This window comes from Arvicola amphibius, chromosome 8 (assembly GCF_903992535.2).
Source record: "Arvicola amphibius chromosome 8, mArvAmp1.2, whole genome shotgun sequence".
Classification (NCBI taxonomy): Eukaryota; Metazoa; Chordata; class Mammalia; order Rodentia; family Cricetidae; genus Arvicola; species Arvicola amphibius.
In genome coordinates, this window is record NC_052054.1 from 14,705,985 (window position 1) to 14,733,594 (window position 27,610).

General features: G+C 43.5%; 1 protein-coding gene across 6 annotated transcripts in view; it reads left to right on the forward strand.

Moving 5' to 3' along the window:
• Positions 1–16,442, forward strand: part of Syne1 (spectrin repeat containing nuclear envelope protein 1) — a 467,607-nt gene extending 451,165 nt beyond the window's left edge. For 5 of the 6 annotated variants that reach the window (XM_042055521.1, XM_038339737.1, XM_038339735.1 and 2 more), the window contains 6 exons: positions 3,173–3,373; positions 4,770–4,898; positions 6,476–6,688; positions 7,757–7,849; positions 9,210–9,268; positions 15,536–16,442. In XM_042055521.1, the coding sequence (XP_041911455.1) occupies positions 3,173–3,373; positions 4,770–4,898; positions 6,476–6,688; positions 7,757–7,849; positions 9,210–9,268; positions 15,536–15,776 (936 nt within the window). In that variant the 3' untranslated portion in view covers positions 15,777–16,442. The remainder of the gene's footprint in view (positions 1–3,172; positions 3,374–4,769; positions 4,899–6,475; positions 6,689–7,756; positions 7,850–9,209; positions 9,269–15,535) is intronic. The other variant, XM_038339740.1, reaches the window with a different exon arrangement.
• The last annotated feature ends 11,168 nt before the right edge of the window (positions 16,443–27,610 follow it).

Below are 27,610 nucleotides of genomic sequence, written 5' to 3' on the forward strand. Positions count from 1 at the left end.
AGGTTTAGTTGGTAGCTCCCTACCTTGACTTCATGCATGTGGGCAGAACTTCATGGTGGCAGGCATATGTGGAGGACACTGTTCACCTCATAGCAGACACGCGATAGGCAAGAAATAGCAGCGTGGGAGACAAGATACAGCCTTTGAAAGAGACTCTTTCTCCTCTGTTTCTACTAGGTAGGCCCTAGCTCCTAAATTTCCAGAGCTTCGCAAAGTAACACCTCCAACTGGGATCAAGCATTCGACATAGGAGATTGCTGGGGGGCATTTCCCATTCAGACAGCATTTACCCAAAGTGGATAGGATGCTCTTCTCTCCCCAGCTGTCTCAAACCTAAGTTGGTCTTTAAAATTCAAGAGAAGGACTGAACTATATAACAATCTACCATGCAAATTATCGCTTACAACTTAATAAATTGGTATTTTAAGGAATGGCCAGTTAGGTTTAATACAGAACCTGGGACATCTAGAATCTGTCTGGTGTCTTCACAGGGGGAAGCACAGGTTTGAGAGCCTTGCATGTCTGTATAGGCTGGAGAGAAGTCATTCCCAAGGTCACATTAGTGTGAGTCTTTGGGAGACTTGGTGAAATCACTTGACTGTCTCCAGTCAACACAACTTGATAAATGGATTATGGCCATGGCAAAAGCAATTGCATAGTAAATGAGCAAAACAATACAAATGTGTAGAGTTCTTGCGGTGAAGCACTCACTGCTAGCATCTGATTTTGGCTCGGGCTGGAGGAGTGCACAGATATTGTCCTTTACTTACAGGTCTGGTTCTCAGCCTCCTCACCCAGTTGCACTTGCTTGTGGAAGCGTGTGAGCCCCCTCCAGACCCGGGGCTTCATTTCTCTTTGGGAGCTCTGTAGCTCCTGTGATTTTGTCTAGAGGACATCAAAACCATGTTTCTCCTCAGCGACAAGCCTCCTGGGATAACGCATGCTCCGTTTGTGTTCCCGTGGTCTTTAGTGTATACTGTTCATTTTGGATTGATGTTATTGTGGCTTTTCTCCTGGTGATCGTGTCGCTTTCCTTTGAACTTTCAGACACAGAAATGAATCTTCCTGCACACAAATCCCCATTGCAGTGTTTTGGGGTTGCTCTCTGAGTCTGCCCCATGAGCCCCAGGACAAAGTACAAATGAGAGAGGCAGCTTACAGGAGCTGCATACAGAAATGCATTTTTCTCTAGAGTTCCCAAGGCACTCTGTCTAGATAGTTTTGCATTATAGCCAGGCTCCCTTAAAAGGAGACATGTATTGTTGACCAGAGTCTGAGACTTCAGTGAGATGAAGCAGTGAAGTAAGAGCTTGGATGTCATCCTGTATGGCAAGCAGAAACCACCTGTCCCACCCACATCTTTTTTTGAACCTCTCTCAATAGATCCATTCTATATTCTTTGTCAACAGATCCTTGGAACAACTGACGTCATTTCTCAGCATCTGTTGACTTGTCATGTCTTTGTGGTGGCATCTAGGGAACCATGTTGTGAACTTACAGTGAAAAAAATTAAGTCATTAGGAGGACGACAGAAATAATGAGAAACTGTGGGAAATTACCCCACATAGTGTGATTTCCAGAGTTACTTACCCAGGATGGATCCTTGGGTGTTTTTGAGCACATAGAGATTCTTACTACAGAATTAAGGACTTGAGTTCTTGGTACTGAGTTCCCAACTGTTTTGCTTTGTTTAATGCAGGAAGCCAAAATTCAGTTGCCTGAGGGTTTTGTTTGCTTGCTTATTTTGTTGTCTTGTTTGTTTTTGGAAGTCAAGCTAAACTGATCAAATCATAAAAACCCAATGAATTTTTTTCACCACAGCAACAGTGTGGCTTATGGCATAGTCAGGGTTAACTTGTGAGCCAATGAGCCCACATTTCGGGCCACTGGAGGTCAGAATACCAGGCTCTAAGGAGCTTTTCCCTCCTCACACACAGAGAAGTTTGGGTGCCACAGGTTTAGTGAAATGAGACTATTACTCTTGAAAAGGTTTTAAAAGGCCAGAGCCATCTTTCCTCAAGCTTCAGAGCTCAGTCCCTGTTCTGTGGAGCTGTGGTTGGCTATTTCTGCACGGGGCTCGGGTATTCAGATCCGCCATTCATTGTACCAGGCATCAGAAATCTCTGGGAGTCTCTTTTTGCCTTGGGAAGTCCTTTCCCCTTGGCCATTTTAAATTCCCACTCTGCAAAGCCCTGGCAAACATAGCAAGCATCCTGAAAATGTAGCAGTTGCTCATTTTGTCATAGGAACTCTTGAAACATGGGAGGCAGCGGGTGTGCGTGTATGGGTGTGTACACATGGAATGCTACTGTGGTCCACATCGCATCCTGTTTGAACCTTTTGAGCCTCATGTATTTTCTTATGTTCCATCCTTGTTGTTTGTTATTACGTTGTTAGTTATTATGATTTTTTTTATTGTAGTATCATTCTAAGTGATATGTACCCATCATCCCTTATCTGGCTGACCATCCTGCTCAGGGCATGTTTTAGTGTGTGTGTGTGTGTGTGTGTGTGTGTGTGTGTGTGCATATGAAGGACAGGGACACCCTCGAGATCATTCTGATAATGCTATCTGCCTTTTGTTTGTGACGGGCCCGGAGCTCAATAACTAGGCCACACTGACTGGATGTCCTGCAAGCCCCAACATTCTTCCTTTCTCTACTCCAGCCCTGGGGTGATAAGCATGCACCACCACACCAAGCTTTTTTTTCTCATTTTTTTTCTATTAAAAATTTCCTCCTCCTCCCCCTTCCCTCCCCTCCCTTCCACCCATACCCCCACTTCCTCCCTCTCCAAGCCAAAGAGCCATCAGGGTTCCCTTCACTATGTTAAGTCCAAGGTCCTCCCAACTCCCCCCAGGTCCAGGAAGGTGAGCAACCAAACTGACAAGGCTCACAGTGAGCCCGTCCATGCTGTAGAGTTCAAGCTCATCGCCGTTGTCCTTGGTTTCTCAGTCCTCCTCCACCGTCAGCCACATTCAGAGAGTCCGGTTTGGTCCCCTGTTCCATCAGTCCCATTCCAACTGGACTTCACACCAGGCTTTTAATGTGGGTTTTGGAGATTGAACTCACAACAGGGCTCTATCCCTAGCTCCGAGTAAAACATTCTCAAGGGACGTAAGTGATGTTTGGAAATATCCCCAGCATTGTTCCTACTTGATCGTTTTCCTTAGGAGCTCCAGAAAGCCGTGGACCACCGCAAAGCCATCATCCTCTCCATCAACCTCTGCAGCTCAGAGTTCACCCAAGGGGACAGTAAGGAGAGCCACGACTTGCAGGATCGCTTATCCCAGATGAATGGGAGATGGGACCGAGTATGCTCTCTGCTGGAGGACTGGCGGAACCTGCTTCAGGGCGCCCTGATGCAGTGCCAGGTTCGTAGGCCCTGGATGCTGACATTACAGTTGCTTGATGGATGTGGCTGCTCTTCGAAGCCAGTATTTGAATGAGACAGCTTTTCTTATTACTGGGGAATCTGTTCCTGTGACCTGCGGTTCAAGGAGTTTTGTCCTGTCTTCTGTCTAGCTAGATAAAAAGCCAGTGCTTACCAAGTTGACGATTCTTCTTTGACTGATCCACTTATTCACTCAAAACATATTTGCCAAGCCTTTAGGCATATAAATTTTGCACAGCAAAGTAAGCGTTACAGATACAGATTTCATCCATTTTGTGCCGGCATTTACTGAGTTTCCTCTGTGTGCCAGGTAAATCTCTCGGCAGTTAAGATACAGTCCAGACAACAGCAACAGAGTAGGAAAAACTGACCTGATGGCTCAGTGGGTAAGGGTGCCTGCCACCAACCTGGAATTCATGTGGCAGAAGGAGAGAACTAGCCCCTGAAAGTTACCCTCTGACTTCACATGTATGTCATGACATGTAAATGCCCCCCTCCTCCCCAGAAAAATAAAGACATGTAATTAAAAAAACATTTAGAGTAAGGAAATAGTTATCCAAGGAATTTATAAACACGGGTTTGAGAGTAATGGAGAAAAACTGTTACGGGAGAGAGGGCCAAAATATCCCGTGGCTATTTGCCAGATGCTGGGAGGATGTTGCTTTGAAGGAGTTCAACAGCAGGGAGGTATTGTCTTTCTTAGAGCAGCAGCAAGAAGGCTGTGTGGCTGGATTACAGCCCACAAGCAGGAAGTGATCAGAAGGACAGTGAGGTCTGCCGCTTCCGAACTGTAGGCAACGGGATAGGACGACTGTGGGGTAAAGGATGGGGTGCAATGCCTCCTGGGAACAGGGGTGGGGGAGGGAGTGGGGTGGGCACTGTTGCCGTTTCTGGCTGTGTCTACTGTATGTAGGAGCACATCAAGAACAAGTGCAGTAAGCACGTCAGAAGATGAATGAAGGGGATACGGGATTGAGACCTTTAAACATGGAGAGATTCGAGCACGCGGAAGAGAGTTGCTTCTTTTCAGATCACCTATTAGTGCTGCTGCTGTTTTCGTTTTGCTTTGTGTTTAAGAAATTAAGTGTTTTAGTGTCAGTGGACGTCCTGTCTAAATGTCCCCACAAGTAGTAAATTAGATGCTCTAGATAAGAAGATGACCTCATACTGTGTGGGTCATAACAGCACCAGGGCTGCTGGGATCAGGCCACAGCCACTCTGCTTCCTAAAACAAGCAGGGACCTTCCTCCTTGAGAAGTCATGTCCTGGGCACTACGGCACTGCATATTTCCCGTGATAGCCATAAAAGGCATTGAAATATATTCTAGGAAAACGTACCATCCGCAGTTATTTTATGCTCTGTGTTTTTTTGGTAGGAGTTCCACGAAATGAGCCATGCTTTGCTTCTCATGCTGGAAAACATTGACAGAAGGAAAAATGAAATTGTCCCAATTGATTCTACCCTTGATCCAGAGACACTTCAGGACCATCACAAGCAACTCGTGGTGAGAATTCTAGATTTAAAAAAAAATCAAACAAACAAACAAAAAACAAAGATACATTAAAAAAAAAAACTTTTGCATAATCTTCACTTATGCGTCATCCAAAGTCGCTAATTTAATTCTTCAGTCAGGAAACAAATATGTGTAAATCACACCTTCCAACACGACTGCCCATTGCTCAATTGTGCTAATAATAAGTGTGTTCTTTATTTCAATCAGCTTGTGTCTGTCAAGGCAGCCTTTTTAGTGGATTATACTCACCTTTAATCCAAACTTTGTGCATTACATCTGCAGCCTTGAAGAGCATGTGTGGGTTTCTTCTCCTGACACTGCAGTACGATACTCTGACAAAAGCAACCGAAGAGGGGAAGGGGTTTCTGGCTCATAGTTCAAGGGTGCAGTTCATCATGGCAGGGCAGTGGGAGCAGCAGGAGGTTGAAGCACGTCGCATCCACAGCCAGGAAGCAGAGAGATGAATGAATGCCAGGACTCAGCCCTTTTTCTCCACTTACGCAGTCTACGATCCCCTTCCCAGGGAATGGCCCTCTCACTATTAAGATAGGTCTTCACAAATCAGTGAATTCAATCAAGATAAATGCCCTACAGGAATGGCCAGAGACTTGTGTCCCAGGTGATCCTAGATTCTGTCAAGTTGGCAGTTAACACGGACTGCCACTGTGCATTTAGTGGCTTATTTATGGTAAAACTGAAATTAAACCAGCTTAACTGAAGAGAAACAGTTGAGTCTGTTAAAGAGAACTTAAATATGCCAGGTAAGACACAAACGTTGGTGGCAGGTTTGCAGAAAGCCATGAGATAACTTACTGTCACTATCTTACAAAACAAGAACATGACTATTTCTTAGAAGCTAGACCCTTTTTCTGACACTAAATTCAGCCGGAAATTTACTGTGCAAATTCATACATAGGGATGTGGAGTATAGTTGGGTAAATGTATAGATGATAAGGAAGCAAGTTTGAGTTCCATTAGAACATACTTTATATCTGGTCTGTCTCTATGGTAATACAATACTATAGCATAGCATTTAGTGCTCACTCACCTAAACTACTGAATTGGTAGCTTTGAATTCACTATTAGACAGATCTTTGAAACCAATAGTGGCGCTCTTGTATTTCCACTCACCCTTGGCTTCTGGCAGGTACCTGTGGATGATGCCTTCACTGAAGATCATTTCAAAAGATTTAGCTAGACGTATTCAAGTCTGTTCTACTTTGATGGTAGCATCTCAATTTTCTATTTAACAGGTTATTTTAGACCCCATTTGCATAGGGCTTTCCTTTGTCAGAATCTTCACGTCCCTTACTGGGTTTAAACTTTCCCATAATTCTTATTATAAACCATGTGCCCAGTGAGAGCCCCAATCTTAGAGGGATTTAGAGGTCCCTCAGAACATATTTGGCTATAACAGGGCTAGCATGGAATCCCCACATCACATGCCCTGAGCTACAGTCCTAATTAGAGCCTGAATGTCATGGGAGGTTCAGATACGAAGGCCCACATGGGCAATTTTCGCTAAGTGCCAAAACTTCTTAAAGAAATGTCTCCTTTTATATATATAGCAAATAAAACAGGAGCTGCAGAAATCCCAGCTGAGAGTGGCCTCGCTGCAAGACATGTCTCGCCAGCTCTTAGTGAATGCCGAGGGTTCAGATTGTCTAGAGGCCAAAGAAAAAGTCCATGTCATCGGAAACCGACTCAAACTTCTCTTGAAGGAAGTCAGCCGTCACATCAAGGATCTGGAGAAGTTATTGGACATGGCAAGCAGTCAGCAGGTGGGTAAGGCCTACAACACACTGTAGCACCCCATCTCCCACAGAGCCCGAAGCAGCGCATCTCCACCTGCCACAGAGAGACTCGGAGGGACCACTTGTCAGACCCGAGTGGCCGCTCTCCATCACTGCTACTTCGAGAGCTGTCTCGAAATATAAAAGCAGACTCGTCAACTTTTACAACAGGATGGTGCTTTTGAGTCTGTGAAATCCAGGAGACCTCTCCAGCCTGCTCCTGTCAACCCTGTTGCTGTGACTACTCTGGCATTTCATTTCAACTGTGTATTTAGGAAATGACATGTTTTCAGGTAGACAGCTGTAATGGACCAACATAGTTCTTGCATGTGAGTTTTGGGTTAAACAGGCAGGAGAGCATGAACTCTCCTTTTGAATCTATTCTTTTGCTCATTCATTCATTCATCATTCATTCATTCATTGAAATGGTCCTCTATGTGTTTATTTTGCCCATTTCCCTCCTTATATTAACTCTATCATGGACATATTGTTAGTTTTGAGACATGTGCCCCGTAGATCCAGAGTGCTTGGTAAGGTTTTAGACATTCAGTTGTGAAATGCTTTCATGAACACAAAGCTGCTCATTCCTCCAGAAGCATTCTGAGCACAACCTCCCCTGAGTCACAGCAGGGTAGATGCAGTTTTCCTAACCTCTCAGAGCAGTCTCCTAGACAGCTGGCATTTGTTTTGAACGTGAACGAATTGGATTCTGTCCATCCTGAGTGACCTATATTTGTAAAGACTTTCCCCCCACGTCTCCCCACCCCAAGCCACTATCAACTCTCTTGTGCCCGTGTCACCAAGAAATAAGACAACATAAAAAGAAAACATTGGCTGTGTTTCTCCGAAGAGGCAAACTTATGTCAAGAAATCCCAATAAATTAGAAGAATTAGGTTTCGTTCTTGTCACCTCGGATTTCTTGCGGATGGTCTGAGTTTTGTGATGGAGATGTAGAGATGAAGGTGGAGAGGTCTGAGCTGAGAATGCTCAGCAGCAGCAAGAGACCCCAGTGCTCTGGGATGTGCAGTTGTTGAATGCATCCCTTTCTCTTGCAGGATTTGTCTTCCTGGTCTTCTGCAGATGAGCTGGACACCTCAGGATCCATGAGTCCTACATCAGGCAGGAGTACCCCCAACAGACAGAAATCGGTAACTTTCTGCTGGCCCTTTCCAACTGATCCATGGGTAGGAAGTGTGGAAAGCGACAGTGTTTGTGTCTCCAGGGTTCACAGGCTCAAAATAAGAATCCCCAAACAGAAAACAAAGGCCATTCACCCATGCAAAATTATGTCTCCAGCCTTGCAGCATGTTCTCAGCAATAAAAAAGAGATTTTTTTTGTTTTTCTTTTCTTTTTTCTTCTTCTTTTTTTTAATGGGCTCAATGTGTGGCTAGTAATCATGAAGAAAAAAACTTTTTTTTTTTTGCTCAATTAGCCATTTCTAGAATGGTGCTCATGTATACCTTTGGTGGCTCCTTTCTTCAAACCACCACCAGCATGTCCACTAAACAAAGGTGGGTTGTAGTGCCCAGAAGTGCCTCAGACAGCACTGTGGGCATCTTGTGCATCGGCTGAATTGATAAGACGGATGAAGTTGCATTAATTCTCAAGTGAAGGGGCTTCTGAATGGTAGTGCCCAATGGGCTTCTGGGTACTAACCCTGAGAGGGCAACTACTCAAGCCATCCCCATACACAGCCCATGGTGAGGACTGTCTCACCAGAGCGCACAGAAGATAAGGCAAATTTCACCCCTGCTCCCCTCTAGTCCTCAATTCTCTGTGTAATTAGGAGCTTGTTTTTAATTTTTGTTTGATATTTTTGTCTGGCTTTATAAGTATATTCATTCCACTTCCCCTTAGGTGTTAGAAGTAACAATTTCATTTGTATTTTTGTCATATATACTTATGTTCTATGCTGATACATGTGTTATCCTTATTAGAATTTTGTTTTACCAACATTCACTAGTTTCCTATAGATCCTAGTTTAAGAATGTGAAGGAATACTGGCTTTTCGACTCAAAATTTAACCTTGATTTGTCTTGAGTGTGCAACATGTTGGACTTCCTCTCTGCAGAGAACCCTCTCGTTTTACTATTAAAATTCTTAATATCGACTGTGCCCTCAAAGTTGCCAAAATGAAAGAGCCTATGTGAATGCTTTTTGAAGTATACAGAATGATAAAGTGAATTTAATTTGTAGAGTCAGTAAACGCACAGCGAATATTAAATAACACAGAATCATTTGTGCTTCTGCCAAGAGGAATAGGAGAAGCTGTGCCCACTGTAGGTACATGCCACAATGACAACTCCTGTTGGCTTAATGTCTGAGACTGTAAATATGAGTCCATCCCCCTCCTGAAGAAAAGCCAGTTTCCTTGGTCCATGGGTACCGATCATTGCATTTGATTTGTTTGCCCTTTGCTGCATTCTCGGTTGTTTTCATTGGTTAGCTTGTCTTTATTTGCCTAGACTGAACATTCTTCTTTCTTTACCCCTGTTCATTGCAAACAGCCACGAGGCAAATGTAGTCACTCACAGCCTGGACCCTCTGTCAGCAGCCCAAAGAGCAGGTACCTTGTTCTCCTGGTTTCCACCTGTTCTAGAACCCCGAGAGGATGATGCAAATTGCCCGTGATTTAGGGAAACCTCTAATCTGGGTAGTGGAGATATTGCAGCCTGTCCTAGTCAATTGGAAGAGAAATTTCCCCATAGAGAACAGGCAAACCTCATAGCGGATGGTAGTCATCTCTTCCATCCAAATTTTGATTCCCTGTATTTAGCCTGTCTGGTCCTTTCTGATGAAGAAGGCTCGGTGTGTCTATGAATATGTGATTCGATTAGCGGCACAACTGCCATTGATTCACGGCAGATTTTCATCATCCTCTCTGCTTCTAGATTTTTACCATAAGGCAGGTTATGATCGATGAATTATTTCACCATCCACAGAACCCACAAATCTGCATAAAATATACTAACGTCCCCAGTTTTTTTTTATTTGACCTTCCTGTTTTATCCAGATTGTGGGTTTTGGATTTTTAAAACGGCAGAGCCTAATTAGATGTTTTTTTTTTTTCCATTTAAAAAACAAAGTACTTTTCTAGATATTTCAGCTTGCCCTAACCCTCTTCTACCAGAGCCCTCAGCCCCTTGTCTCCTTCACACTTGGCAAGCTCTTCCACTCTGAATCCAGGACCAGCCCTTACCCTGCTCACTCTCCTGAGAGCTGACCCCAACAGTTATCACTGCTGCCACCCTATCCCACGCTTGCCTCTGAGGTTCCCATTGTTCCTGCAGTTAGCAACGCTTCGCCTTTTCTGTTGTTGGTGTGATGTCCATATGCCTTTGCCCTTCTTCAACTCAGCTTGTGTTTCCCCAGAAAACCTTTTCTTTCTTTCTTTTCTTTTCTTTTCTCCTTTTTTTCTTTTTCTTTTTCTTTTTCTGTGAAGTGAAAATACTGTTCTTATAGCTGGGTTTTCATCCCAGTCCCAGGCAGTTCCCTGAGAAATATTTGCCCCTCTGGAAACTTAACACCACTGAGAAGAAATCTAAATGCCTGCAAGGAGTGTGGAGACAGGAAAACGTGGCTGTCAACAGCCCCTGAGTAGTAGTCTGGCTTTACCTGCTGTGCTCTACAGGGTGGGCTGTTTTATGTGGTTCCCCCCCACTCAGCTGAAGTAACACAGAGACTATTTTTATATGCTTTTTTAAGCCTTCTTTTACCATAATTTTTCTCCTTTTTTTGTTTGAAAACAATGTTGCGTTTTTGCTTTTTTTTCCCTTTTAAACAATCTGTAATAAACTAGCAATAATGAAAGATGGAATAAACTCCCAAGGTCTTAGGATGATCATGATGGCCATCTGTGGGTGTTCTTATATCCTCTTAGCTACCTACAAGAAAAGGCAATCACATACTGTAGGCAAAGTTATATTGTGTTATATAATTCGTCTTCTCCCACACATTTGGATGTGCCATGACCCACCGGATTCCTCAGATCAAGTCTCTAATTGGCAAATACCCTTTGATTCACAAAACCAAGTCTGTCTGCTCCCCTGATTACGGTGGGCTGCCACACAGGTCTTCTGAATATGTGGAAGGTATGTTTCCTAGGGTATCAATTGCTTCCGTGTGCCCCCTAACAGGGCTCTTGCCAATGGGTCAGCCACATTCTCACTGCGGAACCCACAAAACTCCTCTCAGCTCTGTTCTGTCCAGCACCGCTAATTAACCTCTTTCTAATAATTCACCAGTGCTCTCTTAGTTACCTGGGAGGGAATAGATTACAAAGAAACTTCCCCTGAGTGACACGCTCCATCAACCACCTTGGCAGACAAACTGTGACTGAACGTTCTCAGGCTGCTTAAGTCCGGGGCACCTTAGACAGGGTGCACTCAACCCTGACCGTGAACGCAGAGGGGAGCTGAACCTCACTCACAGTCTGGGCTGCCACGGTGTTCCTTGGCATAGAAACCTTGAGATTGATCTTGCACTGGTCCAGCAAATCCAAAAGGTAATTGAAGAAACACGGGATTCAGAGGCAAATACTGGTTTCTGAGGCCAAACAGGAACCAATTTGGAAAGGTACCAGTGTGAAGGGAGAGGGTGGATCTTTTTTCGTTATTGTTTCAACTCAATGTTAACTGTATTCTCACTATTATGTATTTCATTTGAATTTTAAGTTAAGTAAGGTTAAGTAATTTTAGTGTTCCCATTGAACATTATAATATTTTAACTGAATGGAAGCCAGTAGTTTCTCAGACTCCACACTGTTTAGACCTAAACCTATAAAACCAACATACAAAGGTTTCTTCCATTAAGAGATTTGCAATCTATCAGAATCCAGAGATTCCTAAGATTGTTTGCAAGGAGCTTCCTCAGAAATTACTAAAATTATAAGAATCAAGGAAAAACAAACCTGGGCCTGCGTTTATACTAATTCATAGTACTCGTGGTTTTTATTGGGAGTAAGCATATGGAAGCATGCCTACAGAACAGGGCTTCTCTTGGTCCAGCTGGTATCTTTCTCCAGGATGATCTGACCTCAGATTTTGTAACCTTGTTGCCAAAAAGTCTCCTATACAGATATGCATGGATGGATGATAGTCTAAAAACTCTGGAGATGGCAGGCTAGGTTTTGGCAAGATGGCAGACTGCAATTCTCCATGTGGGATGGATGATGACCTCACTCTATAGCTCAGAACAGTGAAAGGCAGGGCTACCCTGGGAGCTCTTGGCTTTGGCATCCTCTACACAGAGAACTAAGAAGGAATGGAAGTCAAAAGGACTGGCTGAAGTTCTGATTGGAGGGACAAGAGGTGTTCTTTCCAATTGCCTCAAGGTAGTCAAATATGTTTAAGCAAGCCAATGGGAGTTTTCCTTTGCTTGTTTGCTAAGAACTCCCATAAATGCTCTTCAGTTTCTGGTGAAATTTGTTCCCCAGTTCCTTCTGTTGGACTCTTCTTGGAAGCACATTTGTTCAAAGCATTCAAAGATCCTTAGCCTAAAGCAGTTGCCCTTGTGAGACCAGCTGCCTCCTGCCCCCAGACAGCTGTGGCGTGGGACACCAACAGGATTCTCTTTTGCTCTTTTGAAGTAAACTGTCCCAGCATTTGGTGGAAAAGAGTCAAGCAGTTTGGGAAATAATATCTTTGAAAATACTGTTAGTGAATTAGCCATTCCCAAGGACAGAACTCACACACCTCCAGTGCAGCCACACAGAGTAATTGTTAGATGCTGGCATTTGTGTAGTACCTAAAGGGTTTCAAGAACTGTGCTAAATAAGTCTTGTGTGTGTTACCTCAGTTAACCTTAAATCCCCATGACATGGCTAGATCCCTCGACTTACAGACAAGGACAAGGGATTGGAGAATGAATACGGACGGATCTTACAACACTGAAGACACTCTTATAGTGAAACTAGACCTCTCTTCCACTGGGATGTCCATAATAGGGTAAATCAAGCAATATGTGCATAGGACCAGGTGAACATTCAGTTTGGAATAAGGGAATAATGGAGACCTCATTTGATGGCTGCAGTTTATCTTCTGAGTCACATATGAAGAAGTATTGGATTTCAAAGACCATAGATGGATAACCTAGAAATACCTGCATATGAAATTTATTTACCCTGTTGCCATTGCTGGCTGAAAAATATCAAAACAAACTGAAACTATTTTCCCTCAGCTTTCCAAGGTGTATGCATGGAATGATCTCATTATATCTTCCGTGGTCCTGTAGAATTTGGAAAATGAGTTACCTAGTCCATGTGAATTCTCAGGCCTCCCAGTTCTCTTTAGTATAAGGACTTTTGTGTCATGTGTTCTTGTATCCTGCTCCCTCCCTTACTGCTCTCCTTCCTCCATAAGTGACTATGTGTTCTAGAAAAATGCCCAAACAATTATTTAGTCATCAATTTGAAAGAAGAGAAAGGCAGGATATATATTTACTTATAGAGAATCAGCGCATGTTATTCTGGACAAAATTACTTAAAATATCCCCATTGATTAAGTTCTTTGGGTAGAGTCGCACATTTAAATTTTCCTGTATAATTGCAGTCCACAGTGTTATCCACATTTATACAGAAGCCAGTGAAGACTAGGAAAGAGTCTGCTTACCACCTTTGTCCTTCTGTTGAATTTCCCAGGCCTCTTCAAACATGGATGATCTCAGTTCAATAAGTTAGTATTACAAAGTGCCCTTTTACTTTGAGATCATTAACCTACTGGAACTAAAATCTCGAGGACAGAGTCACTCTGATGAAGAAACAACTTTGAAACTTTTGGAGTTCTGTAGTTATTCCAGGTGGGGTAGAGCCTTCTCGCAGTTGGTAGATTGAACATTTCCAACTGCATAGGCAAGCCACAAGTACTGCATGTTCCCTTTGTCCCAGCCTCCGCCCATTAGGTCTCCCTGCGTTGGCATTCTTCAACAGTATAAGTCCGGTGGCAGTTACATTTTAATAAAGAGGGCTTTGATGTTGTTTAGTGTGCCATGTCCTTCAAAAGAGTCTGTCACATGTGAGCCCGTGCTCTCCAAATGATGAACAACAGTTCTTGTTAGGAACGAGCTCGTCATGACACAGTCTCTGTTTTGATCCTGATCTTTAATGTCACAGAAGCCAATCATTGACAAAGAGGAGCTATCCAGCTCTGTTTGATTAAATTATCAGTTGTCTGTGGACCTTTGCCCATCACCAAGGCATCCAAATGTCCCCAGATGAAAACGCATCAGTTAGATATGTAGTCACGAGGAACATAACTCTGTGTCATTGTGCTGTCACTTACCTAGTTCCAGGGTGAATGTTCTTCTTTGTCAGAGGCTATTTTCACACAACATGTACTGAAGAATCGTATGAAAGAAAAACTCAGTACAGAGCTTGCCCTGTCCTTTAAACCCATAGTTCTTAGGACACTTTAAAGCAAATTTTTGAATCACATAAGAAGTCAAAGGCAAAAAAATGCCTTTGCTATTTAATATGCTGAGCTATCCATCTTCTTCACAAATAAGGAAAGGAAGGCCAGAGACCCAGGTATAGCCTAATATATAATAGCTACATAGTGGCTACCTGTATATTATGCAACTTCCGGGAAATGCAGTCTCCTTCTAGTGATATAAGGGCATGTGACTAATGCCTTTACGGCTAGAAATGTTGATCTTAAACCCAAGAAAATCACTTCCAGATGTTTTCTTAGAATCTGGGCCTGCAGATTCACCAACACAGATTTTATATTTTCTTCTCCCGACAAGAGCATTTGATGTCCTTATGTTTAATTAAACTAAGTCACTAGGGAATTTGGACTGGAGCTTTAGGAATAAATCTTCTCAACATGTCTGTTACTTTTTGCTCATAGGGTGCTGTTTGAGATATATGTCCACAAAATCACTCTTGTAAGACAGTAACTCCTTAGCCTTTTCCACCCGTAACCCAGAAGAGCAGGAGTGACTGCTCAATAAGGAGACAGTGACACCCACTTAGAACAAACCCACCTCCATATTAGGACTTCATAACCACTGTTTCTCATGAATAGTAAAACCTCCGTGCTTTCTCCAATGCACTTAAAGCAAAATAGGAAGACTTGGCGCTTTGAATCTAGAAGGAGCTCCATGGTGGCCATCTTTCCTCTCTGGAAAAATGGTGTCAGTTTCTTAACGCCACCGTGCTAGTGACAGGACCAGGCTAATGCCTGCTGTCCCACAGCTGTGTTCTGTAGACAGACGCCATTGCTATCTATCTTGAGCCGTTCTGAAACTGCTTCCACAGGCCCATATGCTGCTGCGGTGCAAGATGAAGCCAGGGCTTCCTCTGAGATGAAGTAGCTTTCCCCTGTCTGAGAAATGTGGCTGGGGCACATTGTCCTCATGCTACATAAAGTTGATCATATGCACGATGCTTAGTTGTGGCACACTGGGTTTCTGACAGTTTTGCCTAAAAATGTTTATTAGATCAAAAACATGCATCGAACATCCACATCTTAATTATCCTGAATTTTTTTCACGTATACAATTTATCATTATGGATGGAAGAGTTGTCACCAAATTGAGTAAAAGGAGTATAACTTGAATGCATTTTGTCACCTGTAATTGGCTGACTGGATGTTTAGTTTTGAGTTAGTGCACTTTCCAAGCACGGTGCCTTTGGTGGTGGGGAGGCCTACAGAAGGCCCGTAGTTCTTAGGTTGGTGGCCAGCAAATGACATGGGCACCCTGCAGAGGGCTGGCTACTCACTGCCAAATTGGGTGGTGTTTTGCATGGCCCTTTACATCCCAGGAAGGCACTAAGGCAAGAAACAGTGCCCATCCTGTATGTGAATTGAGATGTTTATGTCGATTCTTCCCTCAGGTCCAAAAAAGGTGGCTGCGATTCCTCCCTTTCTGAACCCAGGCCAGAGCGGGCAGGTCGATCCTTCCTGTTCCGGGTCCTCAGGGCTGCTCTCCCCCTTCAGCTGCTCCTGCTGCTCCTTATCGGACTCGCCTGCCTCGTACCCATGTCCGAGGAAGACTACAGCTGTGCCCTCTCCAACAACTTCGCCCGATCATTCCACCCCATGCTCAGATACACCAATGGTCCTCCTCCACTCTGAAACAGGACATCCTCCGCACAAGTGCTGGCAGCATGAGGAGGATTGGGTCCAAAGCAACCCCAGGCTATCAGAGAGTTTGATCTTAGCAAAGGGCCTCTCGTGGCAAACCTTTGGACATGGACGGTAAACAAGAGGAGAACAAATGGGATTGGGACAGTGTCATTTGACACTCTGAGCCTTAACACTAAAGATATTAAGTTAAGGATGTACAGAGTTCCCTTGTCCCATGAAGTCCAGGCCTTTGGCATAGCCAATGGTTCCAATGGGCCATCTGGGCAGCTTTCCTATGGTGCTGCTCCATTAACTCAAATTCACCCTCCCAGGCACCATGTCAGTATCGTACAATCTACCAACCTGCTGGAGGCATTAGAACCTCCTCATATACGATTTTTAGGGTCACCTATGGCAGCTTTCTCTCTACCTTGGTTTCTTTGGGGCATGATGTTTTATCGTTGCTTTAGAGGCACAAGCTGTAAATCTGAAAGGCACTTTTTAAAAAATAAAAGGTATAAAGAAAACCTGGATGTAATAAATAAGATTATGAAAAGCTTTATGTGAAGAAAATTGAATGTTATAGTATAAAAAAGATATTTATGTATGTACAGTTTGCTAAAGCCAAGTTTTGTTTGTTGATTTCTTTGCATTTATTATAGATACTATAAAGTACTTTGTCTGTGTCTTTTATTCCTTTAGAACATACCTTGAATTTTCATTATTCAGTAGGATGTAGCATAAATTATCTCTGCTGCTATTGTTAAACCATACTTTGTATATGACAATACAATTTACATATTACATAACATATATGTTTAAATATTATATGTTTATAATAAATCATGTTTAAAGCAGGAGAGACAGAGACAGAGACAGAGACAGAGACAGACAGATAGAACTGAAAGTTATAGAACAAAATTTTGCCCAAAACAAATCTGGAAAAAAACCAATTGTTGCAAGGAGGGCCGCTTGTTCATCCTGGCCTCCTGGCTAGCTTAGCCCCAAAATAACCACACAGAAATTATATTAATTACATCACTTCTTGGCCCATTAGCTCTAGCTTCTTATTGGCTAACTCTCATATTAATTAAACCTATTTCTATTAATCTGTGTATCGCCACGTGGCAGTGGCTTAATGGGTAAAACTCTGGCAGTTCCATGGTGTCCCTCCAACTCTGTTTTCTTCCTCCCAGAATTTAGTTCCATCTTCCCCACCTACCTAAGTTCTTCCCTATCAGGCCAAGGCAGTTTCTTTATTCATTAACCAATACAAGCAGCACGTAGAAAGAAGGACCTCCCACACCAACCAATCACATGATCAACCGAATTAAAAAGAGATCTGGGTTTTCACAATCCCTGCCTCAGAAGAGTAACACGTTGATTCTTTGGGAATAGAAAACCAAAATGGTTCTTGCTACTTCAGTGCACAGAAAATCGACTTCACATACCCACCATGAAAACTAGAGGGAACATTCGAATCTTGCCCTTTCGTCTCCTTTCCACATTTTTGTTCTTTGCCTAGACTTTTTTTTTTTAATGATGAAGCTAGAAGGAAGGATTCCTTGAAGGAAAAGGCTGGCGAGACAAGTGTGTCCTCAGAGCTCGTGGGTCCTGCTTCCTCTCACACTCTCTTCTTTGTTTCCATTGAACAGCTGGAAAAGCCCCATGAGATTCCTGTCAGAGGCCCCTTCTCCCATCCCAACGGTGCCCACTGCCTGTTAGAGGCCCTTTCTCCCATCCCAAGGGTGCTCACTGCCCACAAGACTTTCTGATAAAAGCCCTCTCTTTAGATCCCTTGTTTTCTATTAAACCTGTTGATCCTGAGCTACCAGATAAGATAAATGTTTCTTCTGTATTTATGTTGAGTTCACAAGATGCCATCATGGCTGTAGTCACTCTTGTCCAGGCTAAGACAGAGCTAAGAGAAGACAGTGGAGGCTTTTGTAGTGAGACCCTGACTCAAAAAAAAAAAAAGAAATAAAGTTTATTTCATTCTACCCTATGACCTTGTCAACTGTAGCCCTCATAGAATGATTTGATGCAGATGAATTTTTAATTTCTCATTGACTAATTTTAGGAGGGGCATTTAGAAATCAATGTTGAAGTTTCTCTTGGAAATCGAAGGTTCTGGTGCCCTAAGAACATGTCTCTAAGTTGCAGTGATCACTGCTTTGCACTGGCTTTTCTCTGAATTCCCAAGTACAGGTTCCTGTCATTTATATCCTCTCCATTTCCTTTGTTACCTATGCTACACTAGCCCTGTAACATTCAGGTTTATAGATCCTGCTTGAAATAAATTATTTAGACCACTGCAGGGCCCTTACAAGGCCCTAAAGATGTCTCCTGTAGTTTCTGCAGAGAAATAGCTCAGGTACCATCACACTCTGGATGTGTTCCAGGGCTTGGTTATCTGAAACACTTGAACTCACTTCAGATATTTGATCCGTCTCTGGGGCAAGGCCTGGGCATTAACACATCTGCCTGGGTCATTCCTACTGTTGACAAGCCCTGCGCTGCAATCTCCATCCTTTTGTTCTCACAATTCCTTCCCTCCTATCTCATTAGATGGCTCCCAAGCCACTTCTAGTCACTTATCAACCATCCTTGACCTCCCTGCACTGAACTGGCTCCATGTGACATTGCTAGCATGAGGTCATTGTCTTCTACAGTTGGGCAGTTCCTACCTAGCTTCCCCCATGATACTCCCAGGAATGATGCTACTTTAGAGAGATGAGAGGCTGCTTTGAGAGATTGCCTGCAGTGTCCCAGTGCTGTGCAATCAGAGCCAAAGGAACCTCTGGGCACAGGTCTGAGATGAATCATTCCTCACGCTTTCCTGTACTCTCGTGACCTTATCATTCCTGTGTCAAGCAGCGGCTTGGCCTTTAGCTCAGTTCAGTCCTTCAGGCCATGGATCTGGACTCTGCAGCAGGAGAGGTGCAGGAGGCATGAAGACAGCTCAGAGGCATCTCCTCTGATGCGTGGTTGACTCACTTCCACACACCTCACACCATTGAAGAATTCGGTACTAAGTATGTCAGAATAAAATGAAAACATTTTCCCCTTTGCTAGTGATCAACAGGGCACCGTACATACTAAGTACACACTGTAAGTGAAGCACACCTCAGACCCTGCAGAGAGAAGAGAGATGGTTTTCATTAACCCCACGAAACACCCAGTAGAGTTTGTGGTGTGAACTTCCATTAAGGAATAGAAACTGGACTCCACATTGGATGTGGGTATAAGTAAGAAATCTGGTGTGTAAGTCTGGGGCCAGAGATTGTGTTCTTCTCCAGATGGTGGCCTAGCCATTTAATCACTGCCATCTCCACTGACAGATGAGACCTCTGCCCAGGACCCTCCTCATCTTCAGTGCTTAGGGAAGGGCACAGGAGCATCATCCCCTGAGCCCAGTTGTTACTCTGGAAACACAGACATGTTTAATCAAAGGCTTCATGAAAGGAATGGCTGTGTTGAAGAACGTTAAGGATATAGGATAAAGGCAGTAATAGTTGCTGATGTCACATTTCTATAGTATGGACCATCAGTATCCTACCCGTCTGCTGGGGACAGGAATAATTTCCCAAGTGTAAGGTGGGTAAGCAAGCTCGTGGGCATCTCAGTATGAGATGTGTCCATTATGAGCTGTTGGCAATGACAGACAACGAGGAGATCTACAAGGAGAAGACAGGAAGAATACAGGATTGATAATCTAGGAGCTATAAGTGGCAATAAGAAATCCCAGAGGAACAGCAAACTTTTGGGGAAACAGTGCTGGGGCAGGTGAGGTCAGGATTAGACTTCCTGGAAGGTGGATCAGCAGTAACTCCCCTTGTGTAAGAAGTGAGCAGGGCCAAACTGTCAAAGCTCCAAAGGAAATTAAGCAAGCAATTATTGCAGAAAGGCAGACCGGAGTGGACTGATTTTCAGCCAGCACCCTGTCAACATGTTAAGAAATTATGAACCGAGTATTTTATTGACAAGCCATATAAAAGTATATAGCAAAAACCAAGGGGTGAAGTGAGCTGGGAAAACTGGCCAGGACCACATGATCAGAACCTTGGTGGAGAACTCAATGTGGGTGTAGCAAAGGACAGTTTTAGTAGTTGGGTTCTTTGCTCTCGAGGCTTACCTATCCATGGTCACCTAAGAGCCAGATCCGTCAAGGACTGGGATAGACCACATGCAGCCCATGCCCACCCTTTGGGGAGGAAGGCTCTGGCCTCTGCAGACTCAAGTCCCAGTCGGTGCTTCATTACTTCCTGTTATTACCCATTTAGAGCCGTCCCCATGGGGCCCTTGATGCGTAGAGAAATCTGAGTGTTCTTCCAGCACTCATCCTGAAATGGGAAACAGAAGCAAAGAGCAGTCCAGAAGGAACTCCAGAGAACTCCGATCAAATACGGGCAGGGAAGGGAGAGTGTGTCTATTGGATGTGTCTTTGTTTTCTGAGCACAAGTTTGCTTTCCTTGTCACGTGATTGGTGGTAGCTCCTGGTGTCTGGTAGAATGGGGTGCAGTTTTAAACGAGGCAGGGAGGGTGGCTTACACAGCCTGGAGACAGTTTTCTGCTTAGTCATATGCAGCAGCGAGGGGCCAATTCAGGTCATGGGAGGAGGTATGTAGCTGAGCGGTCACTGCAATTTTAGATTTAATAATACGTTGTGATAACTCTGGCTGTCATACCTCCTGCCACCAGGATATAATGAAATTGAAAAAAAAAAAAAGAACGGCTTTCAGTCTCCAGTCCCCAGCTTCTCGCTTTCTTCTGCGGCGGAGTTGCACAGTATCCATCAGGAGTCTGCAGACAGACAGACCCCAGGGAGACCCCTCAGTCAGGTGCATAAGCAGCACAGGCCAGAGTCACTGTTGAGCAGCTTCTGGGGACAAGGGGCTGAGAAGCCAAACAAGGCTGATAAAATAGGCCAAGCAAAGTGAACGAGGGGGAACATTTAATCATATCTGAGGAAGTAGGGGAATATAATCTGTCAAAACCAGGAGGATAGTGGGGGGAAAAGGAGTCAGTCTCATAAATTCTTTCAACCTGTTACCTAATATAATCTAGCGAACAATACCACACTTGAGGTCACAATCATATCAAAATCTCTCGTCAGCTGTGCTGCAGGTGTTGGCATATGAGGCCATATATGGCGCCCCCCCCCCCACAAATCCAGATGCTTCCTAGAAGTCATTAGAGCCTTGCAGAAAGACTCCAGCCCCAGGCCCAAATTGGGCAAGATACTTTCTTGATGGTGTAGATGGAGGTTTCTATCCCGCCAGGTCCCACAAATGTTCAGTTCCAAAGAAACATACAGAAGCTTATATTAATTATAAACTGTTTGTCCAAACCATCCCATTCCCCCACGCTCTCCCCATCTTCCCCTTCACATTTTTCTCTCCCCATCTCCCCTTAGCCCCATCCCACCCCACCCCCAAGTTCCCAATTTTTGCCCGGCAATCTTGTCTCCTTCCAATATCGAGGAGGATAGCTATATGTTTTTCTTTGGGTTCACCTTCTTATTTATCTTCTCTAGGATCTTGAATTATAGGCTCAATGTCCTTTAGCTATGGCTAGAAACCAATTATGAGTGAGTACATCCCATGTTCATCTTTTTGGGTATGGGTTGCCTCACTCAGAATAGTGTTTTCTATTCCTATCCATTTGCATGCAAAATTCAAGATGTCATTGATTTTTACGGCAGAGTAGTACTCTAATATGTATATGTTCCACACTTTCTTCATCCATTCTTCAATTGAAGGGCATCTAGGTTGTTTCCAGGTTCTGGCTATTACAAATAATGCTGCTATGAACATAGTTGAACAAATGCTTTTATAATATGGTAGGGCATCTCTTGGATATATTCCCAAGAGTGGTATTGCTGGGTGCTAGGAATGGAATGGTTTGGATAAAGGAAGGGTGGACATGGGAGCAAGGAAGTATATATCTTAATTAAGGGAGCCATTTTAGGGTTGGCAAGAATCTTGACTCTAGAGGGGTTCCCAGGTGTCCAGGGAGATATTCCCAGCTAAGTCCTTGGGCAGCTGAGGAGAGGGAGACTGAAATGGCCAGATCCTATAGCCATACTGATGAATATCTTGCATATCACCATAGAAGCTTCACCTGGCGATGGATGGAGATAGTGACAGAGCCCCACATTGGAGCACCGGACTGAGCTCCCAAGGTCCAAATGAGGAGCAGAAGGAGGGAGAGCATGAGCAAGGAAGTCAGGACCACGAGTAGTGCACCAACCCACTGAGATGGTAGGGCTGATCTAATGGGAGTTCACCAAGGCCAGCTGGACTGGGACTGAAAAAGCATGGGATAAAACCAGACTCCTTGAACATGGCGGACAATAAGGGCTGCTGAGAAGCCAAGGACAATGGCACTGGGTTTTGATGCTACTGCATGTACTGGCTTTGGAGGGACCTAGCCTGTGTGGATGCTCACCTTCCTAGACCAGGATGGAGGGGGGAGGTCCGTGGACTTCCCACAGGGCAGGAAACCCTTACTGCTCTTCGGGCTGGAGAGGGAGGGGGAGGGGAGGGGGAAGAGGGAGGGAAATGGGAGGCAGGGAGGAGGCAGAAATTTTTAATAAAAAATGTTAAAAAAATAAAATTATGGTTTGCCTGAAATAAAAAATATAAACTGTTTTGCCTATTAGCTCAGGCTTATTATTAACTGTCTCTTACAACTTAAACTAACCCATAATTCTTTATTTTGGTTTTTTCAAGACAGGGTTTCCCTGTAGTTTCTAGAGCCTGTCCTGGAACTAGCTCTTGTCGACCAGGTTGGCCTCGAACTCAGAGATCCGCCTGCCTCTGCCTCCTGAGTGCTGGGATTTAACTCATAATTCTTATCTATGATCAGCTACATGGCTTGGTATCTTTTCTCAGTGCAGCATTTCTATCTTGCTTCCTCTGTATCTGGGTGGTAACTGCAGACTAAGCCTTTCCTCTTCCCAGAATTCTCCAAGTTTGGTCACCCCTCCTATACTTCCTTCCTGACCACTGGTAAATCAGTGTTTTATTAAACCAACACAAGTGACAAATCTTTACAGGGTACAAGAGCATTATCCTATAGCACTCCCCCCCTTTTTTTCAAAACAAGAACTCTGAATCTAATCTCATTTGTTTAGCTTTTTTCCTGACCATTATCCATAACAACTTGTAACCAACACTCTAAACAAAGACAGGCATCCATAATCTAATTTTTGGGAATGGGGGCATGTTTTCTGGGCTACTTCCTACTGATTGGTGACCCTGACAATCTTATAAGGACCCAGAGAAAATTTAGGATTATAGTCAAGTTCTGACTGGCATATTCTTTGAGGCTGGATTTTCTCAGCCAGCAGTCTTAAGGCTGTTCAGGATATAGAACTCAGAGGAAACTCCAACAGCGGTGCTCTGAAATGTTGGATCATCTGGGCCATTTGCTCCTACCAGAGATTTTTCAGGGGGGTCTTACTCCATCAAACCTGACTTTTCTTAGCCCAGAATGAATCCACAGCCTCTCATTTCCTGTAGAAACAAAAGAAAAACCTTTTCTCCAAAGTAACATATCTTTTGACTTAAATTTTGAATTCAAGGCATTTTCAAAATATATAGGTTAATAATCCACCAGCATTTATAATCAAGGGTCCTTTAGCAGCTGTTACTCCTTCCTCAGCAGTCAAACAATTCAGAGACAACACAATAACATACAGTATCCAGATTCTCTGTGTATTTTCCATCTTTACATAGAAGCTAAGCCAGGGAGGACGGGAGCTGGGAGTGCTAGTTTTTCTCTTGAACCCAGGTGGCTAAGTTTGGGTCCAGTTCTGACCTGTGCTGGTGGCTAAAAAGCCTCAGGCAAAAGGCTTTATTTGTAAATTCATGACCCAAAAGTTGGGCCCCAAGTGAAGCACGATTAATAAAAACAGAGAGACAGAAATTGGTGTTCAACCTGAAGGTCAGAAAAGCAAAATAGCCAGCCACCTCTACCTCAGTCCAAAATGGCAATCTTGCCTCCAGGAAACTTCAGAATAAGACTGTGTCTAAGAGCTGTCTTTTTCCATCTTATAATACTCTCTAGTTCTGGGATTAAGGGCATGTGTCACTACTGCCTGGTTTCTATGGCATGATAGTGTGGCTACTGGGATTAAAGGTGTGTGTCATTGCTGCCTGGTCTGTAAAGCTGCCGAATGTGGATGTTTTACTTTTCCCACTACGTGATGGAATTGCTGGATTCATAAGGTGAAACTGCCAAGGAGCTTTTCATGTCAACAATGGTTTACAACCTAACCCTGCACAGCTCACCTTCCACCACTGATACCCAACCTTCCTGTGGGATGTTGAAGCTGATGGGATAATACAGGGATGCCATGGGATGTTCAGACTGATGGGATTACACAGATGCCATGGGATGTTCAGACTGATGGGATAATACAGGGATGCCATGAGATGTTCAAACTGATGGGATTACACGGATGCCATGGGATGTTCAGACTGATGGGATTATACAGCTGCCATGGGATGTTCAGACTGATGGGATTACACAGATGCCATGGGATGCTCGACTGATGGGATGATACAGGGTTGCCATGGGATGTTCAGGCTAATGGACGAATCCAGGGATGCCAGGGCCCAGGGTCTCTGATCAGATCTTTCCCAATCAGTGTCACCTGCAGTCTTCTATCTGTACCACACTCATTGTAGGCAGGGCTTTCAGGCCACCACCTGCCCCAGGCAGCCCCACCCAAGAGCCCTTTGACTCTTCCTAACATGTCCTGGTGGCAGGCAGTATGAACAAGTTCCCATCCTCCCCTACAATTCAACATCAGCTTCATTAGATAATTTTCCAGGAGGCTGGATTTTTAATCTGGAGTCTTGTCTTGGGCTGCTGACCTGTATGTGATAGTTAAACTTGGTTATCAACTTGGTAAGATTCAAATTACCAGGGAAATAAACTTGTGGGTTTGTCTGTGAAGGGTTTTCTTGAGTAGACTGAGGTGGAAAGACATACCCCAGATTCACACAGTACCATCCCACGGCTTGGGGACCTGGAGAATGTGAGCTGAGCACCAGCACTGGTCACTCTTATGTGGAAATGCAAGGTGAGCATCTGCCTTGAGCTCCTGCCACCAAATTCTTCCTGCCATGACAGAATAGCCTCGAAGTATGAGCCAAAGTAAGTTCTTAGTCCCTTAAGTTGCTTCTTCAGTTATTTTATTGAAACAACAAGGAAAGAACCCAGCACCCACTGTTGCCTTTTGTTCAGCATATCTTAGTTGTTTTTGAGTTGGGTTCTGCTGCATACTCTGGGCTAGCTTTTAACATGTGTCCTCTCTTAGCCTCCTGAGTGATGGGATGGCAAGCATGCGCCACCACACTCAGCTTCATCTTCATTTTATTCATAGCTGTGGATAGGAAACCAATATTGTAATAATTATATGTCTAATTTATGAGTGGAACCAAACATATAAACAAATGATACAAATACAAATAAATGTACATTATAACCATTAATATACTGGTATAGTATATGATTAAAGTGTTAAATAGGATTTAATACATCTTAGGATAAGTGCCATTTCTTTCTGCTTGGGTCCATTCTTAAGGTTAGTTGCTTTATTTTTACGTTTATGTGTGTGTGCCTGCTTGTGTATTTGGTTTTGCATCATGTGTGTACTCCTGTTCACAGAGGCCAGAAAACAGTGTCAGATCTCCTAAGGAGGGATAGGTGGTTGTGAGCCACCCTATAGGAGCTAGGAACTGAACCCAGGTCCTTTGTAAAGAGTTTAATCTCTCTTAACTGTCAAGCCATCTCTCTAGTCCTGGGGTTAATTGTGTTTTTATAAAATCAACTATTTTAATTACAGAAGATTCTCCTATTTTCTAAAGAAAGATATTTAACAATTTTCTTTCTCTTCTTTGTTCAACATCCAATTTTTGTATACCTTTCTGTGGTCTCTTTATTTTTACATTAACTTATGTGTACATAAAAATTGGATTACATTTTTATAGCTAAATAAAACTTCATTGTATATATACCACATGTTCTATATTCATTCATCACCAATAGACGTTTAATCTGGTTCCATGTCTTGTTGCTATTTACATATTTTTAAAATAAGGGCAATTTTTATTATTCCATAATTTGCATTGTAACCTATTGTCTTAGTTAGGGATTCTATTGCTATGAAGAGACACCATGACCACAGCAATTCTTATAAAGGAAAACATTTAATTGGGACTCACTTACAGTTCAGAGACTTAGTACAGTATTGTCATGGTGGGACATGGTGGCATGCAGGCAGACATGGTGCTATAGAGGTAGCTGAGAGTTCCACATCTTGATCTGAAGGCAACATGAAGTGGACTCAGTGTCACATTGAGTGAGATATCAAAGTCCACCCCCACAGTGACACACTTCCTCCAACAAGGCCACACCTCCTAATAGTGCCACACCCTATGGGCCAAGCAGTCAAACACATGAGTCTCTGAGGGTCATACCTATTCAAACCACCACCCCTACCTACAGGCATGTCCTTGTACATGCACCCATCTTTACTATTCTGGAAGGTTTCATTTCTTTTTGCTGTGTGTATTTGAGCTTCACAGCATGGTACTGGGGAAATCACATATAAACAGATAAGGGGTTACTAGAGTGAAGCTAATTAGCATTGCTATCATCTCCCATAGTCACTTTTTGTGTGACAGAGTAGCTAACCAAAATCCCCAGTGCAATGCTGTTCTCTTAGCTTTCCTCCTGATGCTGGATATGCGTTTCTAAGTGTGTTTGTCTCTATGTCTGCTACAGCGCATCTTTAGGCTCCCGCATCCTCTTCTCCCTTGCCCATGTCTCTGTCTGTGTGTTTACTACGGTGTGGATGGGCCTGGGAGACCTTATGCTAGCTGAAACAAATCCTCTCTTTTCCCGCAGTCGTTTTCTCACCGGAGTTTGCTAATCAGTACTGCAGTAAGAATTCTTTGTTCACAGAGACACTACTGAATCACCAGGTTTGTGCAATCTAATTCTTAATAATGCATTTTAATAAATTCCTTCAAAACTTGTGATGCCTCACAGTTTCACTCTCTGTGGGATGAGAGCTTTCTTGTTTCTCCAAAGCTTCCATACACTGAAGCAGCATTCCTCAAATCATGGGATCATCATCAAAATTTTAATATCCACAATTTGCATATCAGAAACTTTCAGGGAACTTTAAATTTTTTTAAAAAATTCCAGGTCACATTTCCAACCAATCAAACCCTGCACAGCAGGGATTTGTGTTTGTTTGAAATTACTTTGTCATTTTCCAGAAGAATAGACAGTTGTCCCAAACCAACCAAGAACAAAACACAGATGCAACCTGGTGTCACTCCGCAGGGGGCTTCTTGGGTAAATTACACTGCACATTTAGTATTTAGTATCTACGAGGATGCAACTATTTTTTTTAATTTCATGTGTTATCATATGTGTGTGTGTCTGCTTCTGTGTGTATAATGTATGTGTGTATGCATGCATGCCACAGTGCATGTGTGGAGGTCAGAGGACACACCTATGGAGTTGGTTCTCTCCTTCCGCCTTTAGGTGGCTTCCAGGAGTCTGCTCAGGCATTCGGGACATCGTGTGCCTTTACTTTCTGAACAATGTCCATTGGCCCTGTTCTCAAATGAGATTGATTTATATGCATAATGGATTAGCAAAGATATCTACTACATATTATTATATTCAAACAAGATCTAAAATAGTTTGTATCATATGATTCCAATTTTATTGAAAAATTGTGTGTGTGTGTGTGTGTGTGTGCGCGCGCGCGCGCGCGCACGCCTATTCACACAAGACAAGGAAACCAAAACAGA